We start from the raw sequence: 21615 nt of genomic DNA, 5'->3' as shown, positions 1-21615 counted from the left end.
TAATCGCTGTAAACCGCCCAGAGAGCTTCGGCTGTAATAAATAAATAAATAAATAAATAAATAATATTAAGTTTGCCTCCTTTGAAAAAACAGCAAATTTAAGAAGGAGCATTAGGAATAAAGGACAGAGACTTTTTTCCCCTTTCCAGATGGGTTTATTTTTCTTCCTGGTTTTCTTTACCTGGACTCTTGTTTCTATAGTTGCCAACTTTCAAACCAACTCCTGAACCTATGTGTCTCTAACTGTAGCTTGGTCTACAAATCGCAACCAGGATATACACCTCTCTGTGTCATGAAAAGTTTCACTGACTGATCTCTTCCAAGCAAGCTCCTGCTGGAGGCACAAAAGCAGACCTAGCTGGTTTTCAGCTGGCTATTTGGCAACCCTACTTGCCACCTGGATGCTGTACCCACAATTCCCTGCATCCAGAGAGAGGTGCTTACCTCTGAGCTGCGCTCTTCCAGCTGCGTTGGTTGAGCACCAAGTTTCAGCCACTTGCTCACTGTGTAGTTGTTCCCAAATCTCACCTTTCCCCTGAAACAGCAGCAACATTATAGGGTATAATTAGGGATTGGGGGAGAAATTGAATCTATCAAATAAGGACTTTCCAAAACAATATGAGAATCAACACACAGCATCCTTCAAAATTCGTACTCATCCAAATTTTGCAGTGTAGTTCTCTAGCCAATCAATGTTTGCAAAAATGCATAGATCAGGAGAAAATGCATAAAAATGAACATTTTAGTGAAAATAACACACTAAAATGCATTCTATTAGGATAAATTACTTGCAAAAATGTGGACATTAATCAAAACTGCATACAAAAATGTGTGCGTTACAAGAAATTCGCACTAAAATGCTATAGAGTTTTCATGAGGATTTTGTTTTTTAAAAATTTCCTAAGTGAATTTTAGACTGGGAAAATTAGAAACTGAGAGAACTGAAACAGAGATGTTTCTGTCCCTATGTATAATGTAAGCCTCTTCAGGCTATAATCACGATCTATAGTGGTCAAAGCAGTTATTTTTCCTTAAAATAGGCTTGCCAACATGGGGGGGGGGCAAGTCTCCTGTACGTTCAACAGTCCCATAACCAGGAAAGAAAACTGGCTGGTGCAACTTCCCACCCCGCTGCCCCAGACACACATAGCGATGAGCTCATGTGAAAAGTTTCACCTGAAGAGCTGCTTGGCAGTGGAGCAGACTGCCTTGGGAGGTGGTGGTCTCTCCTTCACTGGAGATATTTAAAGCAGAGGATGGACAGCCATCTCTCAGGGATGCTATAGTTGCATCCTGCATTGCAGATCCTGCATTTAACAGGATTGGACTAGATGACCTCAAAGTCTCCTTCCACATCTATGATTCTAAGCTTTGCCTCCTGTCTCAGTGGTTTACAAGTGCAAGAGATGAGCTAGAAGAAAAGGCGGCCACCTTGTTTTCAAGGGCCCCTTTCCCTCCTACCCAGTCAATACTCACTTGGCTGCTTCTTGGGTTCCTTCAACTGCAAGGAGAATGAGAAAGGAAAGAAGAATCATATGGGGGAAAGGCCAATGGATTCCTTTACCAACATGGTAAAAGATGCAACTCCCCTATGAGGAAAGGTTACAACATTTGGGGCTTTTTAGTCTAGGCAAAAGGTGAGTAAGAGGGGACATGATCGACTTGTATAAAATTATGCGTGGCATGGAGATACTAGAACTCAGGATCATCCAATGAAGCTGAATGTTGGAAGGTTCAGGGCAGACCAAAAAGAAGTACTTCACACACCAAGCATGGTTAAATTATGGAATTCACTTCCACCAGATTTAGGGATGGCCACCAACCTGGATGGCTCTACAAGAGGATTAGACAGATTCGCGAAGGATTAAGCAATCAACGGCTACTAGCCATTATGGCCATGACCTCCCTCCACTGTCACAGGCAACATGCCTCTCGATACCAGTTGCTGGGAATCGCAACTGGGAAAGAGGTGCTGTTGCATTCAGGTCCTGCCTGTGGGCTTCCCATGGGCCATTTGAGAATGGAGCTCTGGACTAGATGGGCCTTTGGACTGATCCAGCAGAGTGCTTCTTAAACAGGATTTGCCTTCATTTTCACCTTTTCCGGGGCCTTCATGCAAAGCAGATGCTGTGAACTTCCCTATGCGCCATGACTCAGTTGATTGCTATGGGTCTGTGTGCAGACTTACCGTTGAGAGCTCGGACCCGTCGCCGGCAGAGTAGGCAGCCCAGGAAGGACAGGTTGGAAACCAGCAGAAGTCCCCCTAAGGTGCTAAGGAGCCCAGCCAGGGGAAGAGACAGCAAAGGGCTCTCTGTGGAAAAAAATAAAAGCTTAAAAGGTGAGATCACAGAGGAAACCAACTCCCTCCCCATCTCACAATCCTGCCTTTATCCCAGGAGAAAGAACCCAAGAGTCCCAACATTCCCCTGCCCATCAGTGAGAATCTCCATCCGGCTTCCTAAATAATAGATGGATTGCACAATAGCCTCACTGTGCACAGTAGAGTTGAACAGAACAGTCAGGGCCGGCCCTACCATGAGCCATGATGAGTCACATAGCTCTCTGATGGCATATCAGGAAGAGGGTGGGAGATGGGAGCATTGTCCCAATGTCTTGTGCTAGCCGTGAGAATAGTTTTCCTGCAGGGGGATTGCTTTGACGCTGTTTGTCCCTTTATTTCAAAAGACCTGAACAGATGTATGCTCCAGCACAGGAGAGGGAGAGTGCACAGACAAAAAAAAAAACAATTTGGGGTTTTTTAAAAAGGAAATTAAAACTAAATAGGCTTACAAAGTTGTGCGGTAATGTAAAATATGATATAAGCAGTGATGAGGAATGAGGGCAAAATTTGATGTTATTTGTATTTCGACAAGAAAGAACCTAATCTGCACTTCTTAATGCACAAAGCAAAATGCAGCTATCCTTCAAAATTCACACTTCTTCAAGTTTTACAATGCAGTTCTCCAAGCAAATATGTGCACAAAAATCATATATTACGGGGATGTGTGCATAAAAGTGCATATATTTGTGAAAATGACATATAAAACTGCATTCGCAAAGATTTATTGCAAAAATGTGTATTTTGATTAAAACTACATACAAAAATGTGTTTATCAGGAGAAATTTGCACTAAATTGCTGATGAACTTTCATGAGGATTTTTGTAAAGGAGCTGTAAGTCTAAACTTCACCAGGAAATGGTCTGACCACAACAATGGGGTGACATCTACCCCCCTCCCACTTCCAGAAGACCCCTTCCTTCATCTGGAGCAAAAACCAAATCAAGGGTGTTCCCTGCACTTTGTGTCGGACCGGTGACAACTTGAGACAGCCCCATGACAGTCATGGAGCCATGAAGTCCCGAGCCAGAATACTAGAGGCAACTTCAGCATGGACATTGAAATCCTCCAGGACTATAATTAGTATACATTCAGCCCTGCCTGCAACAGAGAGACAAGACAGAGGCAGGAAAAAAAGAGAGAGACATGGCAAGGATTCACTCTCTCAACAACATGTACTACAACTTGACTAGTTGTTAATGTTTTTGTACCTGGTGCAGGTGCGGACGGAGTTTTGGGTTCTCTGTCAACTGGTTCTTCCTCACTCTCTGGAAGGGAACATATTGAACAATGATTGATCCAAATTCTGAGCATCAAGCAGGAGACAATTTGCCTAATATATATATTAAAAAGTCATATTAATGTGATATTATTGGCTGCATCAGGAAGGGTAAGCAAAATCTCATGTCTTCAAACCACAAGGACTTGACACTTTCAGTCCTTGAGCCACGCAGTTTCTTTTGCTAACCTATTCTTGTGTTATGTGAGCCAGCTCTGTGGCATACTTAGCATAACGGCTAATCCAGGATCAATTTACCATCTTATTTATTAGTCACTTATTACATGCTTATCCTTCCCTTCAGTGCAGCTAACATGGTCCCATCCCACCCACCACCCACTTTATTATCCTCACAACCACCACGTGAGGCAGGCTAGTTGAGAGAGCAACTGACCCAAGGTCTTTCAGTGAAACTGAACACAGATTTCAAAACCTGGATCTCCCGGGGTCAAGTCCAATGCTCTATTCACTACGCTGCACTGCCTCTCGCTTCTTAAACCACAGCCATGCCCTCGTGCTCCTGTGCCTATCCTTGCCTAAGCAGCAAGATGTTCCTTACCTGCAGTGGCGATGCTGAGCCCTGCACCACCATCAGCAAAGTCGCTTTCACCAAGAGCGTTGCGGGCATTGACGGAAACATTGTAGAGGGTGTTTGGGCGCAGGCCTGTCAAGGTGAACACGGGAAACTGCGGTGGGAAGACATCCACATAACGAAAGCTAGGAGCCCCTGGCCAGTGATACCTGGAGCAAGGTGAGTGGAAAACAGGTGCAAGTGAGAAGGGATTTTGACACCCTCCCCCTCTCCCATATAGCTAGTGTTATGGCCTAAAAATGGTGGAGGTACTCAGCTCAGGGAATATGCTCAGGTAAGTTATTCTACTTTGCAGACAGAGAGAACACATAACTCCAGTTCTGGCTTGCCTGTACCGTCTGGCAATTGGTTTTGAGCCCAACTCAAAGGGCTGGTTTTGACCTATAAAGCCTTTCACGGCTTAAGACTCCATTACCTTACTCCATATATGAACCTACCCAGATCCTGAGATTGATACTTAAGACCCTTCTCAGCAACAAGAGAATGGGCGTTTTGTTTGTTTGTGTGGTAACAGCAACAATCAGGGCTGGCCCAGCAACACAGTCCTGGTCCCCCTTCACGCTTAAGGCTTTTTCACAAGTTACACTGAACACAGGTACAGGTTGTCTCTACCACAATGTGCAAGTGTTTGTGCGAAAGAGTGTACACCTCTTGATTTGTGCCACTCAGCTGTTTGTGTACACAGGTACACAGCCTGTACACTCGAATGCAACATGTGAACAACCCGATAGAAGCTACAACTGCAGAACATGTTCTCCGTGACATTTCTCTGCAAAGCTCAGCTGCACGCACAAAGTGTCAGTGACCATTCACAAAAGCGGTGATAAGTGAAGCAGAGACAGTTTTCAAAAACATGAAAATAACTATAGAAGAGGAATTGATGGATGTTGTAAAACTGGCTAATTATCCCTATAACAAGTTAATAGCCCTATGCTGAAGTTATCCACATGTACAAGTTATGCATGGATAAGGGGCAGCAGGGCTGCCGCCCTCAACATCCTGTGTACCACAAGCTCTGCCCCCTGACATATGCATGTTGACAGCAGGTGTCTGCAGAGGTGCTCTTACATGCATTCAACTGAACATGTGTAGGCACCCCTTGACAAATGTGCAGGTTTGAGGGGGCTGGGCCAGTGGTGAGTGTGGCATCCACATATACCTTGGAAGCATGGAAGCAGGGCCTTCTCTGTTGTAGCACCTATCATGCTGAGATCAGGCAGACAACTGTGGGATGTTTTCACCACCAATTGAAGATGCACATGTTCTCCAGGGATTCTCTGACACTTAACATTATTAACACTCATTATTATTATGATTTTACTGGTTACATTTTTATTGGATTTTCTGTGTGTTTTATTTTCATGGAAACACTTTGGTATTTTTTCCCTGTAAATTAAAAGCATTATAGAAATATTTGAATTAATAAACTAAATTACCTGAATAGTGGCTAATCAAGAGATTATAAAGTACTGAGAAGTCTTCCCCCCCCATATTCTCCTATTTTCTATCCCTTACTCTAACAAACTCATTTTCCCCAACTGACTTCACTCTGCTCTTGTCTACATCCACCAGGTATACTCAGAGTAGACCCATTGAAACTAATGGACCTACAGTAAATTAGTCACATTCATCAATTGAAGCCAGTGTGGTGTAGTGGTTAAGGTGTTGGACTACGACCTGGGAGACCAGGGTTCAAATCCCCACATAGCCATGAAGCTCACTGGGTGACCTTGGGCCAGTCACTGCCTCTCAGCCTCATGAAAACCCTATTCATAGTGTTGCCATCAGTTAGAATCAACTTGAAGGCAGTACATTTACATTTACTCTGAGAAGAATTAGCAATGGATACAATCCATTGCATACAGTTCCTATCCAGCACTCTAGTGGTACAAGGACATTACACTGTCATTTCAGTTCCCCACAAACACACACAAATCATGGCTTACCCACCTGAGGGTCTTAGGAACTGTGAGGGAGCCAGGGGATATCCTCACCAAACCACTTCCCAGAGCTCCCTATTTTAAACTGTTTCAAATAAGTACGCTGGTTTTAAAAAACAAACACACTGGTTCCCATTTGTCTTTATGGTTGCTGATTTTTGTCTAATGACTCCTACCTGACACGAAAGCTTTGTTGAAGCCCTCCATCAAAGCCAGGGGTCCACTCCAAAGCCAGCCAGTTGTGGGCCACACCAACAACCTTTAGCCCTGTTGGTGGGTCAGGGCGGCCTGGTGAGAAAGAGATCAATCAAAGGCTGGTTAAAGAACTTTAAAAAAAAAAAAAGAATGGTACTCTTTGCCCCTCATATTCAACTGATACACATCCAAATGTAACAGCTCAGATCCCAGCCGTCCATTTGTCCTTACTGGTACTAAGCAGCTGGATGTCAAGAGTATCTGTGCCCAGTTCATTGCTGGCTATGCAGGTGAAGGTGGCATAGTCAAGAACGGCGCTCACATTGGCAATGGTTAATGTGCTGGTGTGGAGGGACCCTTCATATTCAGAAAGCACGGTATACCTGGGAAAGGCCAAGCAATTAAGTCAGAAAAGAAGTACAGCTAGCAAGGCAGACTCCTACAGATCAATGATCTTTCCAGATCTTCCATGGAGGATAAGGCTTTCAGTGACTGCTTCCCACAAAGATTATGCTTTCCCTCCCCTGCCGGAGGCAATTTGCCTCTGATTGCCAGTTGCTGAGGGTCACAAGTGGGGAAAGGGCTGTTGCACTGGGTCCTGCTTGCGGGCTTCCCATGGGCACTGTGCGAACAGGACCCTGGGCTAGATGAGTCTTTGGTCTGATCTAGCAGGGTTCTTCTTATGTTCAGATTCATGCGTCACAATATAAACATAAACAGCCCACTCCTCCCATCAAAGGCAGAAGCTCAATGCAAACTATAATGCAACAAAGTGATCAATCATTAATTTACCAACTGTCATTACAGATGATTCAATAATGCAATCAAAAAAGTCCCAAGGGTTTCTGCTGGAGAGGAGAAAGATTCCCAGCAAGCTCCAAAGATTGATCTATCTCTCTGTACCTGCAGAGTCTCCCATGTAAACGCCCCCTCACCCATGTCAGGAACTGCTGGATCTGTGTGCAGCTCCCCCATGTGGTGAGCCTTTGAGATGCAGGTGGCAGCTTCTCAGACCCAGTACCCTCAGGCCCTGGACTGACTCCGCCCACCCTAGCTGGCCTCTGGATCCCCCGAATGACTATAAGAGGGCTTCCTGTTCCAGGCAAGCTTTGCTTGGGCAGGAAGTTCCTCCTAAGCTTTGACATGTTCCTGTATTGTCAGCTATCTCTTGTTCCTGACTCCTGATGTGCTCCTCAATCCTACCTCCTAGCTTGTTGTTGGAGCCTAACGTGCTCTTCAGTCCAAGGCTCCTGGTTTCAGGTTTCCAGCTCACCTCAGGCAGGGCAGGCCCAAGAAACCTTGCTGCCTGAGTTAAAGGACAAAATGGTGCCCCATCTCCATTCCATGTACGGAAGACATCTGGACAGGCAGGCCAACAGTGGTGATGGGAGAGTGCCCTCCACACCAGGGGCAATAGAGGGGAATGGCTGGGTGGCACAGAAGGAACAGTTGAAGGCTGCTACTGCTGTTGCCTCTATCATCCATCAGCATCTGCTGCCTAAGGCACTTCCCTCACTCTGTCCAACAGTAGGGCTGGGCTGGCCCTGACCTCAGACAGCTGCCCACAACCCTCCCTTGACACCCCACTATCCATTGTTCCCCAGAGCCATGCTTCTCATAGTGTTGGAGCCTGGCTGGAGGAGGGGATACTTTAAGAGGCCTTGAGGGTATTTACAGGGCAGAAGCAGGAGAGACACCCAAGCCTACATACTGATTCTTCCCTGAATATGCCCCCTCCTCACATTGGCACAGTGATGGATGGGGAACATTTTTCAGCCCAAGGGCCACATTCCTTTCTGGGCAACCTTCCAGGGGCCACATACCAGTGGTGGGTGAGGCCAGAGGGAAACATAGGTGGAGCAAGAAATATGAATTTTGCTTTTGTACAGTGGGCAAGTTTCTACACACACTTGCACACTCCTTTCTGTCCTCCATCCAGACAAGCTAGAAGCGTTATCAGAATTTAAGGACATGCCAGCCAGGCAAAAACAGTCAAGGAGGACACATACAAGGCCAGTGAGGGATGTGGGCTGGGAAGAGTCCTGAGGGCCAGATAAAGAGGCCTGCAGGGCCACATTTGGCCCCCAGAACCTGAGGTTCTCCATCCATCCATAAGCAATGTGGCGAAATGGTTAGAGTGTTGGACTGGGACCTGGGAGACTAGGGTTCAAATCCCCACTCGGCCATGAAGCTCAATGGGTGGCCTTGGGCCAGTCACTCTCTCTCAGCCTAACCTACCTCACAGGGTTGTTGTGAGGATAAAACATAGAGAGGAGAAACATGTACGCCACCTTGAGCTCCATGGAGGAAAGGCAGGATATAAATGCAATGATAAATAAAGAAACAAATAACAAAGGAAGCATTGGGCTGAGTGGTCCACATTGCCCTCACTATGTATGTTTCTGCCTTTAAAGACCCCAGAAGCAGGATAAAAAGCTGCTTTAAGGGTTAAGAATGCAATCCACTGAAATTTAAATGTTTCAGTTTTTATATATATATATATAAAACATGAAGTTACCAATAAGCATCCTGGTTATTTTTAATTTCATACATGCTTCCTACTATTTATGGGTTATGGCTGACATTTAGCTGGAACAAATTAGACACATTAAGCTACTCCACCCCCCTTCTGCTTTGCAAATCAACACAGGGAATGCGAGTTGCATTTTCCATTTTTCCAGATTGAAGGAGAAATGGGCCACTTCCAGATGTCCACCAAACCTTTTTCCAGGCTTTTATTGGCTTCGGTTGGAAGAGCCATGCCAGCATAAATTCAAGCTGCAACTGAATCCAAATAAAAAGGAACATTTTTAAATATTATGATTCCCATTATTTGCTTTCTCTGCTTTCTCTGCCCTAAGACAGGGATAGGGAGCTCGTAGTCTTGCAGATGTTGCTGGACTACAGGTCCAATCATCTGTGACCACTGGCCATGCTGGCTGGGTCTGATGGGAGTCCAACAACACCTGGAGGGCCACAGGTTTTCACCATCCCTGCCCTAAGGTAAAAGCAACTCAGGTTGCAGAGGTTGCTTGGCCTGGAAGGGTTAGAGCCAGTGGAAGGATTCTCTGCAAATGCTCAGGAAAGCTTGAGAGCATCTGCCACCTCCTTCCTCTTCCCCAGCCCAAAGGCAGAAGCGCTTATCTTGGAGTAGGGGGAAAGGGGAGGCAACAGAGGCATGCAGGATCAAGGCAATTTCAGCAAGTGTGTTTATTTATTTATTATTTATTTATTTATTGGATTTATATCCCGCCCTTCCTCCCAGCAGGAGCCCATTTATGTTCATTTATGCAAGTACTCCTGTTCAAATATGAACATAAGAAGAGCTTGCTGGATCAGGCCCATTTAGTCCAGCATCCTGTTCTCACACTGGCCAACCAGTTGCCCACAGGATACCCACAAGCAGGACCTGAGTGCACTGAGCACTCTCCGCTCTTGCAGTTTCCAGCAACTGTATTTGGAAGCATACTGCCTCCGACTATGGAGGCAGAGCATAGCCAACAAGGACTAGTAGCCATTGATAGCTTTATCCTCCACAAATTCGTCTAATCTTTGAAAGCCATCCAAGCTGGTGACCATCTCGTGATGGTTGGGGCTTACCACTGCAACATCAATGAAAGCAAACTATATTTGAGTTTTCAAACTCCATCGCATGCAACTCGGACATAAGGCTCCTGCAGATACCAGTGTTATTGGGGTAGTAACCAAAATGTAACTGGGAGGGAATTGGGAGATGAGGGTGTAGGACCCAGATGCTCTAAGTCTTACAGTTTCAGACATTAAAGAGCAGAGGGTTATGAGACGGGTCCTGCTGGATAGAAACCAAAGGCCCATGTCGTCTAGCATCCTATTCTCCCAGTGACCAAACAGTTGACAATGGAAAGCCCTCACAAGCAGGACATGAGCATAACAGGACATGAGCTTTCCCCCATATCAGTTTGTTTGTTTGCTTGCTTTTGTTGGTTGGTTGGTTAATTATCCCACCCTTCCTCCCAGAAGGAGCCCAGGGCAGCATGCAAAAAACACTGAAAACACTCTAAAACATCTTAAAAACAAAAGACTTTAAAACATCAAAACAAAACATCTTTAAAAACATCTTAAAACAAAACATCTTTCAACCTTTAAAAACATCTTAAAAATCAATTCTAACACAGATGCAGGTCTCCACTTAAAAGGCTTGTTGAAAGAGGAAAGTCTTCAATAGGCACCAAAAGGTAACAGAGATGATGCCTGTCTAATATTTAAGGGGAAGAAATTCCAAAGGGTAGGTGCCACAACACTAAAGGTCTGCTTCCTATGTTGTGCGGAACGGGCCTCCTGATAAGATGGCATTTGCAGCAGGCCCTCTCCTGCAGAGTGCAGTGATCAACTGGGTATATAAAGGGTAAGATGGTCTTTCGGGTATCAGGAATGGCTCATTGGCAGGGGGGCAGAGCCACAACAATACCCTTCTGATGGCTACATTGCTACTGAGTAGCAGGAGGGGAGAGGTGGCAGCAAAATTAGGGCTGTACAGATGCCCCAGGAGGGTCAATATGGCACTCCCACCGGTGCCTCTGTACAGCCAAGACATTGCTGCTGTCTCATCTCTCACCTTCCCAGCACGCAGCAGCAATGCTACTGCTGGGAGGCCATTGTTGGGGTTTTGCTCCACCAGATGAGCCACTCCTGTTCAATATAAGGCTCTCTACTCAGATACCTTTTCAGGTGAGAATTCTCACCTGGGGCTCTGAAGGTCAAGGGAGACACCATTCTTCGCCCAGCTGAAGCGGATGTTGGGAACCCCTTGAGCACGGCACTGGAGTGCGGCCCGGCTTCTCCCATCTCCTGAAGCCGCCACTTTTCTCAGTCCAGGGCCCTTGATGATCTCTGGTGGGACTGGGGTAAGAGTAGGTAAATGTATCATGAGAATATTGTCATATCTGCACAGCCTGTGAGTAGACAGTGCAAATTTGGAACAACCTCCAGAATTTCAGCCAAAACTTCAGAAGCACAGTACTGAATTATTCTTGATCTCAACAATCAAATTAAATTTTACTATGTAAATTTCATTCATTCATTCAGAAAAGTATGTCTATATCACCCTCTCACAAAACATCAGAATGGTATACAGCAACATAAAAACATTTAAAAACAATAGAGAACAATCGTTACAATCACTGGCTACTCAAAAGACATTTTAAACAGATGCATAGGCCTGTCGGCACAAAAGAGTCTTCCCATGTTAGTCACACTCAAGAGTAGACCCATTGAAATCAATTGACCTACTTTGGCCCATTCTTTTCAATGGATTTACTCTGAGTAGAACCTTGGTTGGGTACAACTCGATTTCATTATGCATTATGTAATTTTATTACATGTATTGGTTTTTAAATGGGCTCCTTCTGGGAAGAAGGGTGGGATATAAATTCAATAAATAAATATTGTTGATTGTATCTGCAGTTTTCTTGGTAAATATTTTACACTATTTTATGTAAATCCTTGGGGATGTTTTCTTTTTGATTAAGCAGTCTATACAATTTGTTAAATGCATAAAAAGTCCAGCCTGCCTGATCAACCCTGGCTCCCAAAAGTCAGCCAGAATAGAAAAGATTTTATAATGATGATACTCAAAGATGCTCAGGATGCTTAGAATCCGGAGAATGTCTACAATTGAGGTAAGCTAAAACTTCTCAGGAAAAAAAATTGACAAATATTTGATCACCCCACCCAAAGCTCCTCCTGAACTATTGGGAGGATTTCAATCCTCCCCTGGAGAATATTCCATGAAATGGGCTCGCTGATTTCACCTTACGTGAATTTTGGGTACAACTGTGGATCCAGTTTTAATATTGTTTGTTGTTATTTTAATATTGTTGAAGGAAGTGATGGGCTTGGCCTTCCAGTCTTCCTCTCTTAATCCATTTCTTCCTCCATCCACCAGTATGATCTAACATTAGAGTTTTATTTAACATAAAATGAGCTGAAATTGTGAAGAATTCCCCCTCTCCCCCTCAAGAATATTCAGAAAAATGCCTCCTTCCACAAATAGAGTGAATTACTTTGCCCCTTTGCTTCCTGGTGCCTAGATGGTGGCATATCCCACCACAATTTGAGATCGGTTTTGTGAGTATCCAGGACAGGGCCTTCTGAATGGTGGCACCCTAGGTTTGGCACTCCTACTCTCAGAAGACTTGGTTAACCCCTTCCTCCCCAAGTGTCAGAAAGATTATTTTAAAAAAACCTGTTTGGCTTAGAGATGCTTCTGCTGTTTGGTTTAGAGATGCAACCAAAGTTGGTTTTTCAATGCTGCTATTGTTAGGATGTTAGCCATTTGTTTTAAATGGATTGCGCTGTTACTGTTCCATTAATGCTTGCAAGCTGCAAGTATTATATATCTCAAAATCTTTATATCTCACTATATACAATTGGTATAAAATAATCATGGGGCCCAGAGATGTACTGCAGGGGAATGGGTGATTAGGCAAGGGTTAAGCACTGGGGGGCATCCAGGAGGACACTTACATCGCACAATCAAGCGGGCACTGCTCCTTGCTGCTGGGGAGATTCCATTGTCAACCTGACACTCATAGAGTCCAGCATGGGCTCGCTGTGACTCCTGGATTCGTAGTCGCCCCACCAGCCCTTCCGATCTCAGTTCAATCCCCAGCTCTTCCAGGCTACGCTCCAAATCACTCTGTGTACAATAGAAAGATAAGAGGGATCTGCTCTTAGTACTAGGTGGGATTTCACATGATCAGCAACTGGAACAGGATTGCACTTTCCCCCTCGGGCCAGCAGAGGCCACCAAAGACAAATATTAAGTTGCTGTTAACATAGCCAGGAGAGAAGGTAAGGATGGATGAAGGAATCAGGCCCCATCAGCACTATAAATTTAAAGCAGTATTATGCCAGTCAGCCTTCTCCCAAAGTATCCTAGGAACTGTAGTTTGTTAAGGGTGCTGAGAGGAGACCCCCTTCAGAGAGCTACGATCCCCAGTGTGGTTTAACAATCAGTCCCCCTTTCCCTGGCAATTGTATCTCTGTGAGGGGAATAGGGGTCTCCTAACCATTCTCAGCACCCTTAAATTACAGTTCCCAGGATTCTTTGGGGGAAACAAAGACTATTACAGATCCATAGATTGACTGATTGTTTTATATCCCACCCCAGCAGGAGCCCAGGGTGGCAAGGGTCCTAATTTAGCCCACAAGGCTGTTTCCCTCAAACCATCCCCACCTGCGTCACTGGTAAGGATGTGGCTCCAAAGGAACAATCAGAACCTTGAAGTGAGCTCTTGATTCTTCCTTTGCAAGCAGGGCTCACTGACAATGAACCCTCCTGTGAACATGATTACAATTTTGATTTATTGCATTCAGCCATGGACCCTAGTGCAGCCAAGGGGGCTTGCTGTCCGCACTGATCAATTGATCAATACTTATAGCAAGCCCCACCAGGATCTGCCACAGTAGGGTATTCCCAATGGGGAACTCCCCAATGCAGTCGAGGAGGCACAAGGCTTTGCAAGCACCAACAATCAGCTAGACATCAGCACCTGCCAAGGCCTACGCTTTGCAAGTGCTGTCAATCAGCAGATTGTTGGCACCTGCAAAGCACAGTGCCTTTACCCACATGGGCAATAGAAAATGGGTCACCTGATGCCATTGTGACATCAGGTTATTGACAGGTGGCCAGCCCTGTTCATATCTCAAAGTTGAACCATGGGGCAGGTAAAGACAAGGATCTGGTCCATCTTGTTGGAAGATTCAGGGCAGACAAAATGAAGTACTTCTTTACTCAGTGCATAGTTAAACTATGGAATTTGCTCCCACAAGACACAGTAATGGCCACCAGCTTGGATGGCTTTAAAAGAAGATTAGACAAATTCATGGAGGACAGGGCTATCAATGGCTACTAGCCATGATGGCTGTGCTCTGCCACCCTAGTCAGAGGCATTATGTTTCTGAAAATCAGTTGCTGGAAGCCTCAGGAGGGGAGAATATTCTTGCACTCAGGTCCTGCTTGCGGGCTTCCCCCAGGCACCTGGTTGGCCACTGTGAGAACAGGATGCTGGACTAGATGGGCCACTGGCCTGATCCAGCAGGTTCTTCTTATGTTCTTAACTGCCACATCTAGTTCCTCACCCCGCCTTAAGGCAAACTGGTCCTAAGCTGTGTAGAGCAGGAGAGGGGAGCCTCTGGCCCGCAGACCAAATGCGGCCCTCCAGGCCTCTCCATCTGCCCTTGGGACTCTTTCCAGGCCACACCTTTCACCAGCCCTGCTCCAAACCTTCCTTGAGTGCTCTTGTCTGCCCAGAATGTGTCATTGAACTGTGATAATGTCTCTTGCTTGCCGTGATAATGTCTCCATCATTCTCTTGATGGAGAATGGAGAGATGTGGCTTTTGAATGGCTGGAATGTAACCTTCCATACAAAGGTTCATGTGATATCTACTACCCCGCCCTTTGGCTCTGGGCCCACCCACCACTAGCATGCAGCCCCTGGAGGATTACCCCTGGGGGAAAATGTGGCCCTCAAGCTGGAAAGATGAAGAACCTGTGGCCTTCCAGATATTGTTGGACTCCAACTCCCATCAGCCCTAGCCAGTATGCCTAATGGTGGGGTGATGAGAACAGTAGTCTTGCAACATCTGGAGGGCTACAGGTTTCCCACTCATCCTTTAATGGCTACATTGTTGTGACCTGCCCTGGGATCTACTGGTAACAAAGATTATGATCATTATGATTATGATGGAAGCAGCATTTTGAACTGAGCCCCAAAGCAAACAGGAAGTCTTCCCCTGATCTCAGCCTGAGGTCCTATTCTGGTCTAGCTCAGCACCTTACCAGCCACCTCCACTGGAACATGGTTGTGGGTGTAGGGTTGGCATCAGCCTCACACACAATCTCAGCAGCGCCTCCCAGGTCCACATAGGTTGGGTCACCAATGCTGCGGATGGATGGCGAATCTATTCATTGGAAAAGTATGTGGCATGCTAATGATAAGGGAGAATTTCAATTTGGTTCACTTATTAATGCAACCCTACCTAGTTTGCACTTTCCATAATCCGAAACATAGCCATCCTTCAAAATGCGTACTTCTCCAAATTTTGCAATTCATTTCCTCACGGAAAAAAAGTGCATATTACAGGAAAGCGTGCACGAATGTTAATTAAAAATGATATACAAAAGTGCAGTATATTAGGGGAAATTGCTTGCAAAGATGTGCCTATTAGCTAAGACTGCACACAAAATGTGTATATTAGAAAAAAGGCACACTAAACAGCTGAAACATTTTTGTAAGGATTACTTTTTTTAAAAAATTGCAAACTGATGCGGTAAATGGAACTTAAGACTAGAAAATGAGAAGCTGAGAGAAACTACAATTGACAGGTTCGTCCATCTTATGTTATATCACCAGAAGGATGAGGGAGGGGGGAGGAGATGTAGGACCAGTCCCAAAAGTGAGTATGATGCTAAACACGGGCCAGCCTGGAGAGGTTGTGTGCTGCCACACTAGAGATGTGAAGGCCTGGGAAAAACAAAAACAAAAAACTGGGGGAAAGCCTTTTTTCCCAAATTGTTCCAGGAAAAATGGGAAAACTGGGGAAACAGTTTAACTAATTTTTCATTTCCCCCCCCCCAGGCCTTCACATCTCTGTGTAACACCAAGAACAAGGAACAGCAAAGGAGGGCATGCCAGGGCTATAATTACAGAACAGAGAAAAGGATAGACTCTTTTTCCATCTGATACTCACACTGCACATCCAGCAAGATGGCCGTTTCATTGTGGCCTTCTGGGTTCTCACAGTAGATCTTGTATTTGCCAGCATCAGCTCGAGTCACATTCCAGATCTCCAGAGAGCCACCATCCCGCAGGTGGTACCGTGGGGCGCCCTCTAAGGTGGATACGGAGGCAATCAGTCTTAAGGCAAGCACTGCAGACAAGCAAGGGCTAGGAACAGGCATTCTAGCATTTTAGCATTTTAGCATTTTAGTATTGTAGTATTTAGCATTTTAGTATTTTTAGTATTTTAGTATTTTAGTTTAGTATAGGTTTTTTGGAAATTTAATGAGTTATGTTTTAAATTGATTAATGTGTGGTTTTTAAATTGTATGTTGATATTTTGATGTTGTGAACCGCCCAGAGAGCTTCGGCTATGGGGCGGTATAAAAATGAAATAAATAAATAAAATAAATAAATAAACAGGTGAGCAACAAAAGAGAGGGAAAAAGGGGGAAAGCTGGCCCATCCTGCTATTATCCACAATTTAACCTGCTCCACAGTATTTTGTTTTTCCCTACCGGGGGCTGAAGCCCTGTAGGATTCCTTGCCATGCATACTAAGGCTCTAATGGCTTCAGGAGACATGTTAGCCCAGAGTGAGGAATCTATGGCTCTCCAGTTGTTGTTGGTCTCCATCTTCCACCAGCCTCAGGTGGCATGGCCTGGGATGAAGGGAGTTGTAGACCAAAAACATCAGGGGGGCCACAGGTACCCCACCCCTGTATTAGGCAATGAAAATAGAAGCATCAGAGGTAGGATTTTCCTTAGGACTGCAGCAGGAGAAGAAAATGCTTTAACTCCTCCTCTTGACTGGCAGCAAGCTAACTAATTATCACAGCTCACCAAGTGGATGTCATTTGCATTTTTAAAATAATAAATGTGCATATTAAATGCAAAGACACCCATCTAGTTGGGCCCTTTGATTGAAAGCTCCTTGGGGCGAGAACCTGTTTTGTTGTTCATTGTAGAAAGTCATGCACACGGAATAACCGCAACGAGCACCAAAAATCCCTCACCATACGGCAGCCCAGATCCAGCGCTTGGGACCTTACCCAAAGAATGTTGTGGGACCCACCTGTCAAGAGTACCTCACCAAGGAAGCTCCAGTGATAGGTGATCACAGGAGGGCTGGCAGACACCAGCAGGGGCAGGCGGACAGCTCCGTGCTCCACTGCTTGCACCACAAGGGGCTGCTCAGAGGAGAACTCCGGGGAAACTGTATAAAGCAGAGGGATAAAAGACTCTCTGAGGGATAGAGGCTTCCCGGCTGGGCCCCATCCCACTCCATGCAGCCCAAGACAGGACAGAAGTGTATAAAATTATCCATGGCATGAAGAATGTGGACAGAGAAAAAAATATCTCTCTCATAATATTAGACCTTGGGGATATCCATTGAAGCTGAATGTTGGGAGATTCAGGACAAACAAAAGAAAGTATTCCTTCACACAGCGTAATTAGACTATGGCAGCCTTTCCCAATCTTTGGGTCCCCAGATATTTCTGGACTACAACCCCCATCATTCCTGACCATTGGCCATGCTGGCCAACATCTGGGGACCCAAAGGCTGGGAAAGGCTGGACTATGGAATTTGCTCCAACGAGAGGCAGTGATGGCCACCAATTTGGATGGCTTTAAAAGATTAGACAAGGAGGATAAGGCTATCAAAGGCTTATTTATTTATTTATTTATTTATTTATTTATTATTTATTAACATTCTACACAAGCGTCTGTAGGCAATGTACAATAAAACCTCAAAAACATTTAAACATACACACACACAATAGCAAATACATTTAAAACAAAACAAGATATCCATGGCAGAGACCCATTCATCCACTGGCAGAACAAAAATGTCTTCAATTATTTCTGGAAAGTATTAAACTTGATGAATATGTTCTACCTCCACTGTTGGAGACAATATGCTTCTAAATACCAGTTGCTGGCAACCGCAGGAGGGGAGAGTGCATTTGCACTCAGGGTCTAGTTGTGGGCTTCCCACAGACTGTGAGAAGAGGATTCAGGACTTCTGGTTGGCTAGACTAGATAGATCTGTGCTACGCTCCTGGAGAAATCTTCTTACTAGGGATGCGCAGATCTGTCAGTTTCATGTCCCCTCCATTTCTCATTTTTCCCAATTTTGTTCAGTTTTCTACATTTCCACATCACTTTGTAATTTTTTTTAAGCGCTCATGAGAATCCATCAGAATTTAGGTGTGATTTCTCCAAATACACACATTCTATACAGTTTTGCCTAACATATCCATTTATGCAAATTTGCCTTATACACATTTTTGCAAGCCATTTCCCCATGCATAATGGATTTTAATGTTATTTTCAATAGTATATGCATTCTTACACACATTTTACCCTAATATGTGCATTTTTGTACACATTACTTGGTTGGAGAACTGAATTGCAAAATTTGGAGAAGCATGAATTTTGAAAGATGGCTGCATTTTGGCTCAGCATATTGTTTTGGAAAGTGCAAATTAGATAGGATCACCATTAAGCGTGAACCAAACCAAATTTCTTCCCCATCCTTACTTTTTTACTTACATAGGACAGTGAGCTGGTAGAAGGTGTTCACACCTTCAGAGAGGACAGAACTATATGCATGGCATTCCACCCTCATCCCATGATCTGCAGATGACACCACCAGAGTCACCTTTCCCGAAGTGGAAAAACCCCCATACTCTGCTTTCTTCTGCCCTAGGTCAGTTGCATTCAACCTGAAAAAGAAGCAATAACAACAGTAGCAGCAGCAGCAGCAGCATTAATGCTTATGTAGAGCTTTGGGGTGGCCAAAGCCCTCTGCATATATTACCAGGTCTCCCTGCACACAAATGAGTGTAGTTGTGGATTGCATTTACAACCCGCCTTTCCTCCAAGTAGCTCAAGTTGGCATACATGGTTCTTCCCCTTTCCCCATTTTATCCTCACAACAACCCTGTGAGGTAGGTTAGGCTGAGAGACGGTGAGTGGCCCAAGGTCACCCCGTGAGCTTCATGGCTGAGTGGAGATTTGAACTGGTTTCCCAGAGTCCTAGTCCAACACCCTAAGCACTACATACACTGGCTCTCCCATGGAAATCAGGATGAATGGTCAATGATCAGGTGGTCTGGAAGCACCCTGGGACATTGTGGGGAGATTCATGTCCCAATATACATGGGAATACATGCTAGGGAGACTTGACTGTCCACATCACTTTTGTTCTGGCTCAGCACTAAGCCACTCCCGGGGAATTGGAGAGAGGAAAGGAGGCACCGCTTAGATTTTCCACTACAGGTTCTACAATGTCTTGGGCTGGCCCAGGCAGAAATAGGCAAGGACCTACAGAGAACAGCAGGTGACATTGGGAAGGTGCATCCTCTTACTTTTTCCCATCTTTCAGCCAGGTGAGGCTGGCAGGAGGGCTGCTGCTGCCCGATTTGCAGTGAAGCGTCACCGACTGGCCACGTTTCACCTCCTTGGCCGTCACCGTAATTTCGGCACTTAGGGGTGCAACTGTGGAAAGAAAGAATGGTAAGGAAATGGCAGACTGGGAAGTTTCAAGGTTCAGTGCCACCTCCCAACTCTGCCCTCCACATCAGCCTCCCCAAACCTCCAGATGTCTTGGACTACAACTCCCGACAACCCCAGCCAATGTGGCCATGATGGGAATTGTCGTTCAAAACAAATGAATTGGGGAGGCAGTATTCGTTCTGTATTCAGGTATTCTGAACTGAGCTATTGGGAACAGCCATAGCTCAGTGGCAGACCACATGCTTTGCATGCAAAAGCTCCCCGGTTAAATCCCTGGAATCTCCTGGTAGGGCTGGGACCGACTCCTGCCTGAAACCCTGGAGAGCTGCTGCCAGTCAGTGTTAACAACACTGAGCTAAATGGACCGATGTATATATTCATTTTTATGCACACTTTTCCCTAATATATGCATTTTTGTAAATATTGTTTGCTTGGCGATCTGCATTGCAAAATTCAAATAAGTGCAAATTTCAAAGGATGGTTGTATTCCTCTTCTCATATTGTTTTGGAAAGCATGGATTTAATAGATTCAGCCTGAAATACGAACTGAATCCAAATTCTCACCCATCCCTACTCTTCAGCCAAGGAAGACTCCAGAACAGATCCATCCTTCTGATGATTCTAAATTGCTAACTGCTATCAAGTCAGCAGTCTGATGGAAGAACTGTGTGGCAGGAGCCGCCCTGTCCATCTTCCATAGACATTGTCACCTGCTTGGCTCCTCGATCAGATCTGTGGGAGTGGTGGACAGAGTGCTTCCAGGGAGGGGCTGCTCCTTCATCAAGGACAAGACAGCCAGAATCTACATAACTGCATTATAAGAACGGTAACTTGAAGAACTTATGCTTGAGCTAGCTTTTACTTCCTCCCTCCTGTTCATTTTTCCTCATGTGTCGTGAATTTTTAGACTGTGAACCTGAGGGTAGGGGCCATCTTAGTACTGATTTTTGCAAGCCACTCTGACATAGCCTTTTTGGCTGAAAGGCACGATAAGAATGCCCTAAATATATTGATAACATCAGCCGAAAGTAAGTAAGTAAGTAAGTAAGAAAGAAAGAAAGAAAGAAAGAAAGAAAGAAAGAAAGAAAGAAAGAAAGAAAGAAAGAAAGAAAGAAAGTTTTCTCTTCAGTATCCCGTTCTTTTCTCACTTAGTCCTCAGACACACCCTCCATTCAGATCAAGGCTGGAAGAATGTGCACGTGTGTGCATGTATTGAGGCTTACACTGAACATGCAGACGAGTCTTTGCGGTGAGTGCTGAGGTTCTCGAGCTTCCGGTGGCCGTGCAACGGTATGTAGCCATGTTGTCGCTGGCAGTAGTGGTCAAGAGCAACTCCTTGGAAACGATATTCCCAGATGAGCCTGGTGTTATTCCGTCCCTCACTATCTTGGTCTCCTGTAGAAATAATCCAGATTGTTGAGGGGGGGAAAGTAGCGGAGAGGCAGCAACCTGCTTCAGATCTTTGATGCCGGCCCCCAACAGGATTGGAACTAAGAAATCCTCACAGGGCCCTTCCAGACGGGTGATGGGTTGCAGGTGTATTCCGCAACATGTCGCTGATGCAATAATCATGCATTAGTGGCAGATTTATACTGCACTCGACAGACATCATTCTGCTAGATGAGTTGTTCTGCGATGCTTCCCCAACGTTACTGTATTATTGCTGTTTGGAGAGGCACTCTTGCATTGAATTGGGGCAAAGCAAAAGAAAGGAGGAGGTTGCTGGGACAAGTCCAAGTCCTTCTGCCACCTGAGGTGAAGGGCAAGATGGTGTCCCCTCTCAATTCCACATGCAGAACCCAGCTGACCACCTGGGGGCTGAATCTTACATCAAAATAGTAGTGACAGGATGGCGCCCTCCAGTACATCCGAGACAGCAGGTTAGTCTCGGGGGGGGGGGAGGATAGGCCAATCTAGCTGACACAGCTCTAATAGAAAGGACTAGCCAAGGGGGCTTAGGAAGAAGAGCCAGGGGGCTGCTACTACG

At 45.2% G+C, this 21615-nt stretch overlaps 1 protein-coding gene across 1 annotated transcript in view; it reads right to left on the bottom strand.

The window, feature by feature from the left end:
- The window catches only part of NPHS1 (NPHS1 adhesion molecule, nephrin), a 61242-nt gene that overhangs the window by 3916 nt on the left and 35711 nt on the right, over nt 1-21615 (bottom strand). The window contains exons 13-27 of the mRNA XM_061596873.1: nt 20852-21023; nt 19481-19610; nt 18663-18835; nt 17182-17322; nt 16079-16219; nt 15168-15289; nt 12849-13020; nt 11066-11222; nt 6576-6727; nt 6326-6437; nt 4177-4358; nt 3550-3606; nt 2189-2311; nt 1477-1501; nt 445-535 (exon numbers count right to left, since the gene is read on the bottom strand). Of these exons, the coding sequence (XP_061452857.1) occupies nt 445-535; nt 1477-1501; nt 2189-2311; nt 3550-3606; nt 4177-4358; nt 6326-6437; nt 6576-6727; nt 11066-11222; nt 12849-13020; nt 15168-15289; nt 16079-16219; nt 17182-17322; nt 18663-18835; nt 19481-19610; nt 20852-21023 (1950 nt within the window). The remainder of the gene's footprint in view (nt 1-444; nt 536-1476; nt 1502-2188; nt 2312-3549; nt 3607-4176; nt 4359-6325; nt 6438-6575; nt 6728-11065; nt 11223-12848; nt 13021-15167; nt 15290-16078; nt 16220-17181; nt 17323-18662; nt 18836-19480; nt 19611-20851; nt 21024-21615) is intronic.

Source organism: Rhineura floridana, chromosome 15, assembly GCF_030035675.1.
Source record: "Rhineura floridana isolate rRhiFlo1 chromosome 15, rRhiFlo1.hap2, whole genome shotgun sequence".
In the NCBI taxonomy this organism is placed as follows: domain Eukaryota; kingdom Metazoa; phylum Chordata; class Lepidosauria; order Squamata; family Rhineuridae; genus Rhineura; species Rhineura floridana.
The sequence above is the reverse complement of the archived record's forward strand: the minus strand, read 5'-3'. Positions and strand labels throughout refer to the sequence as shown.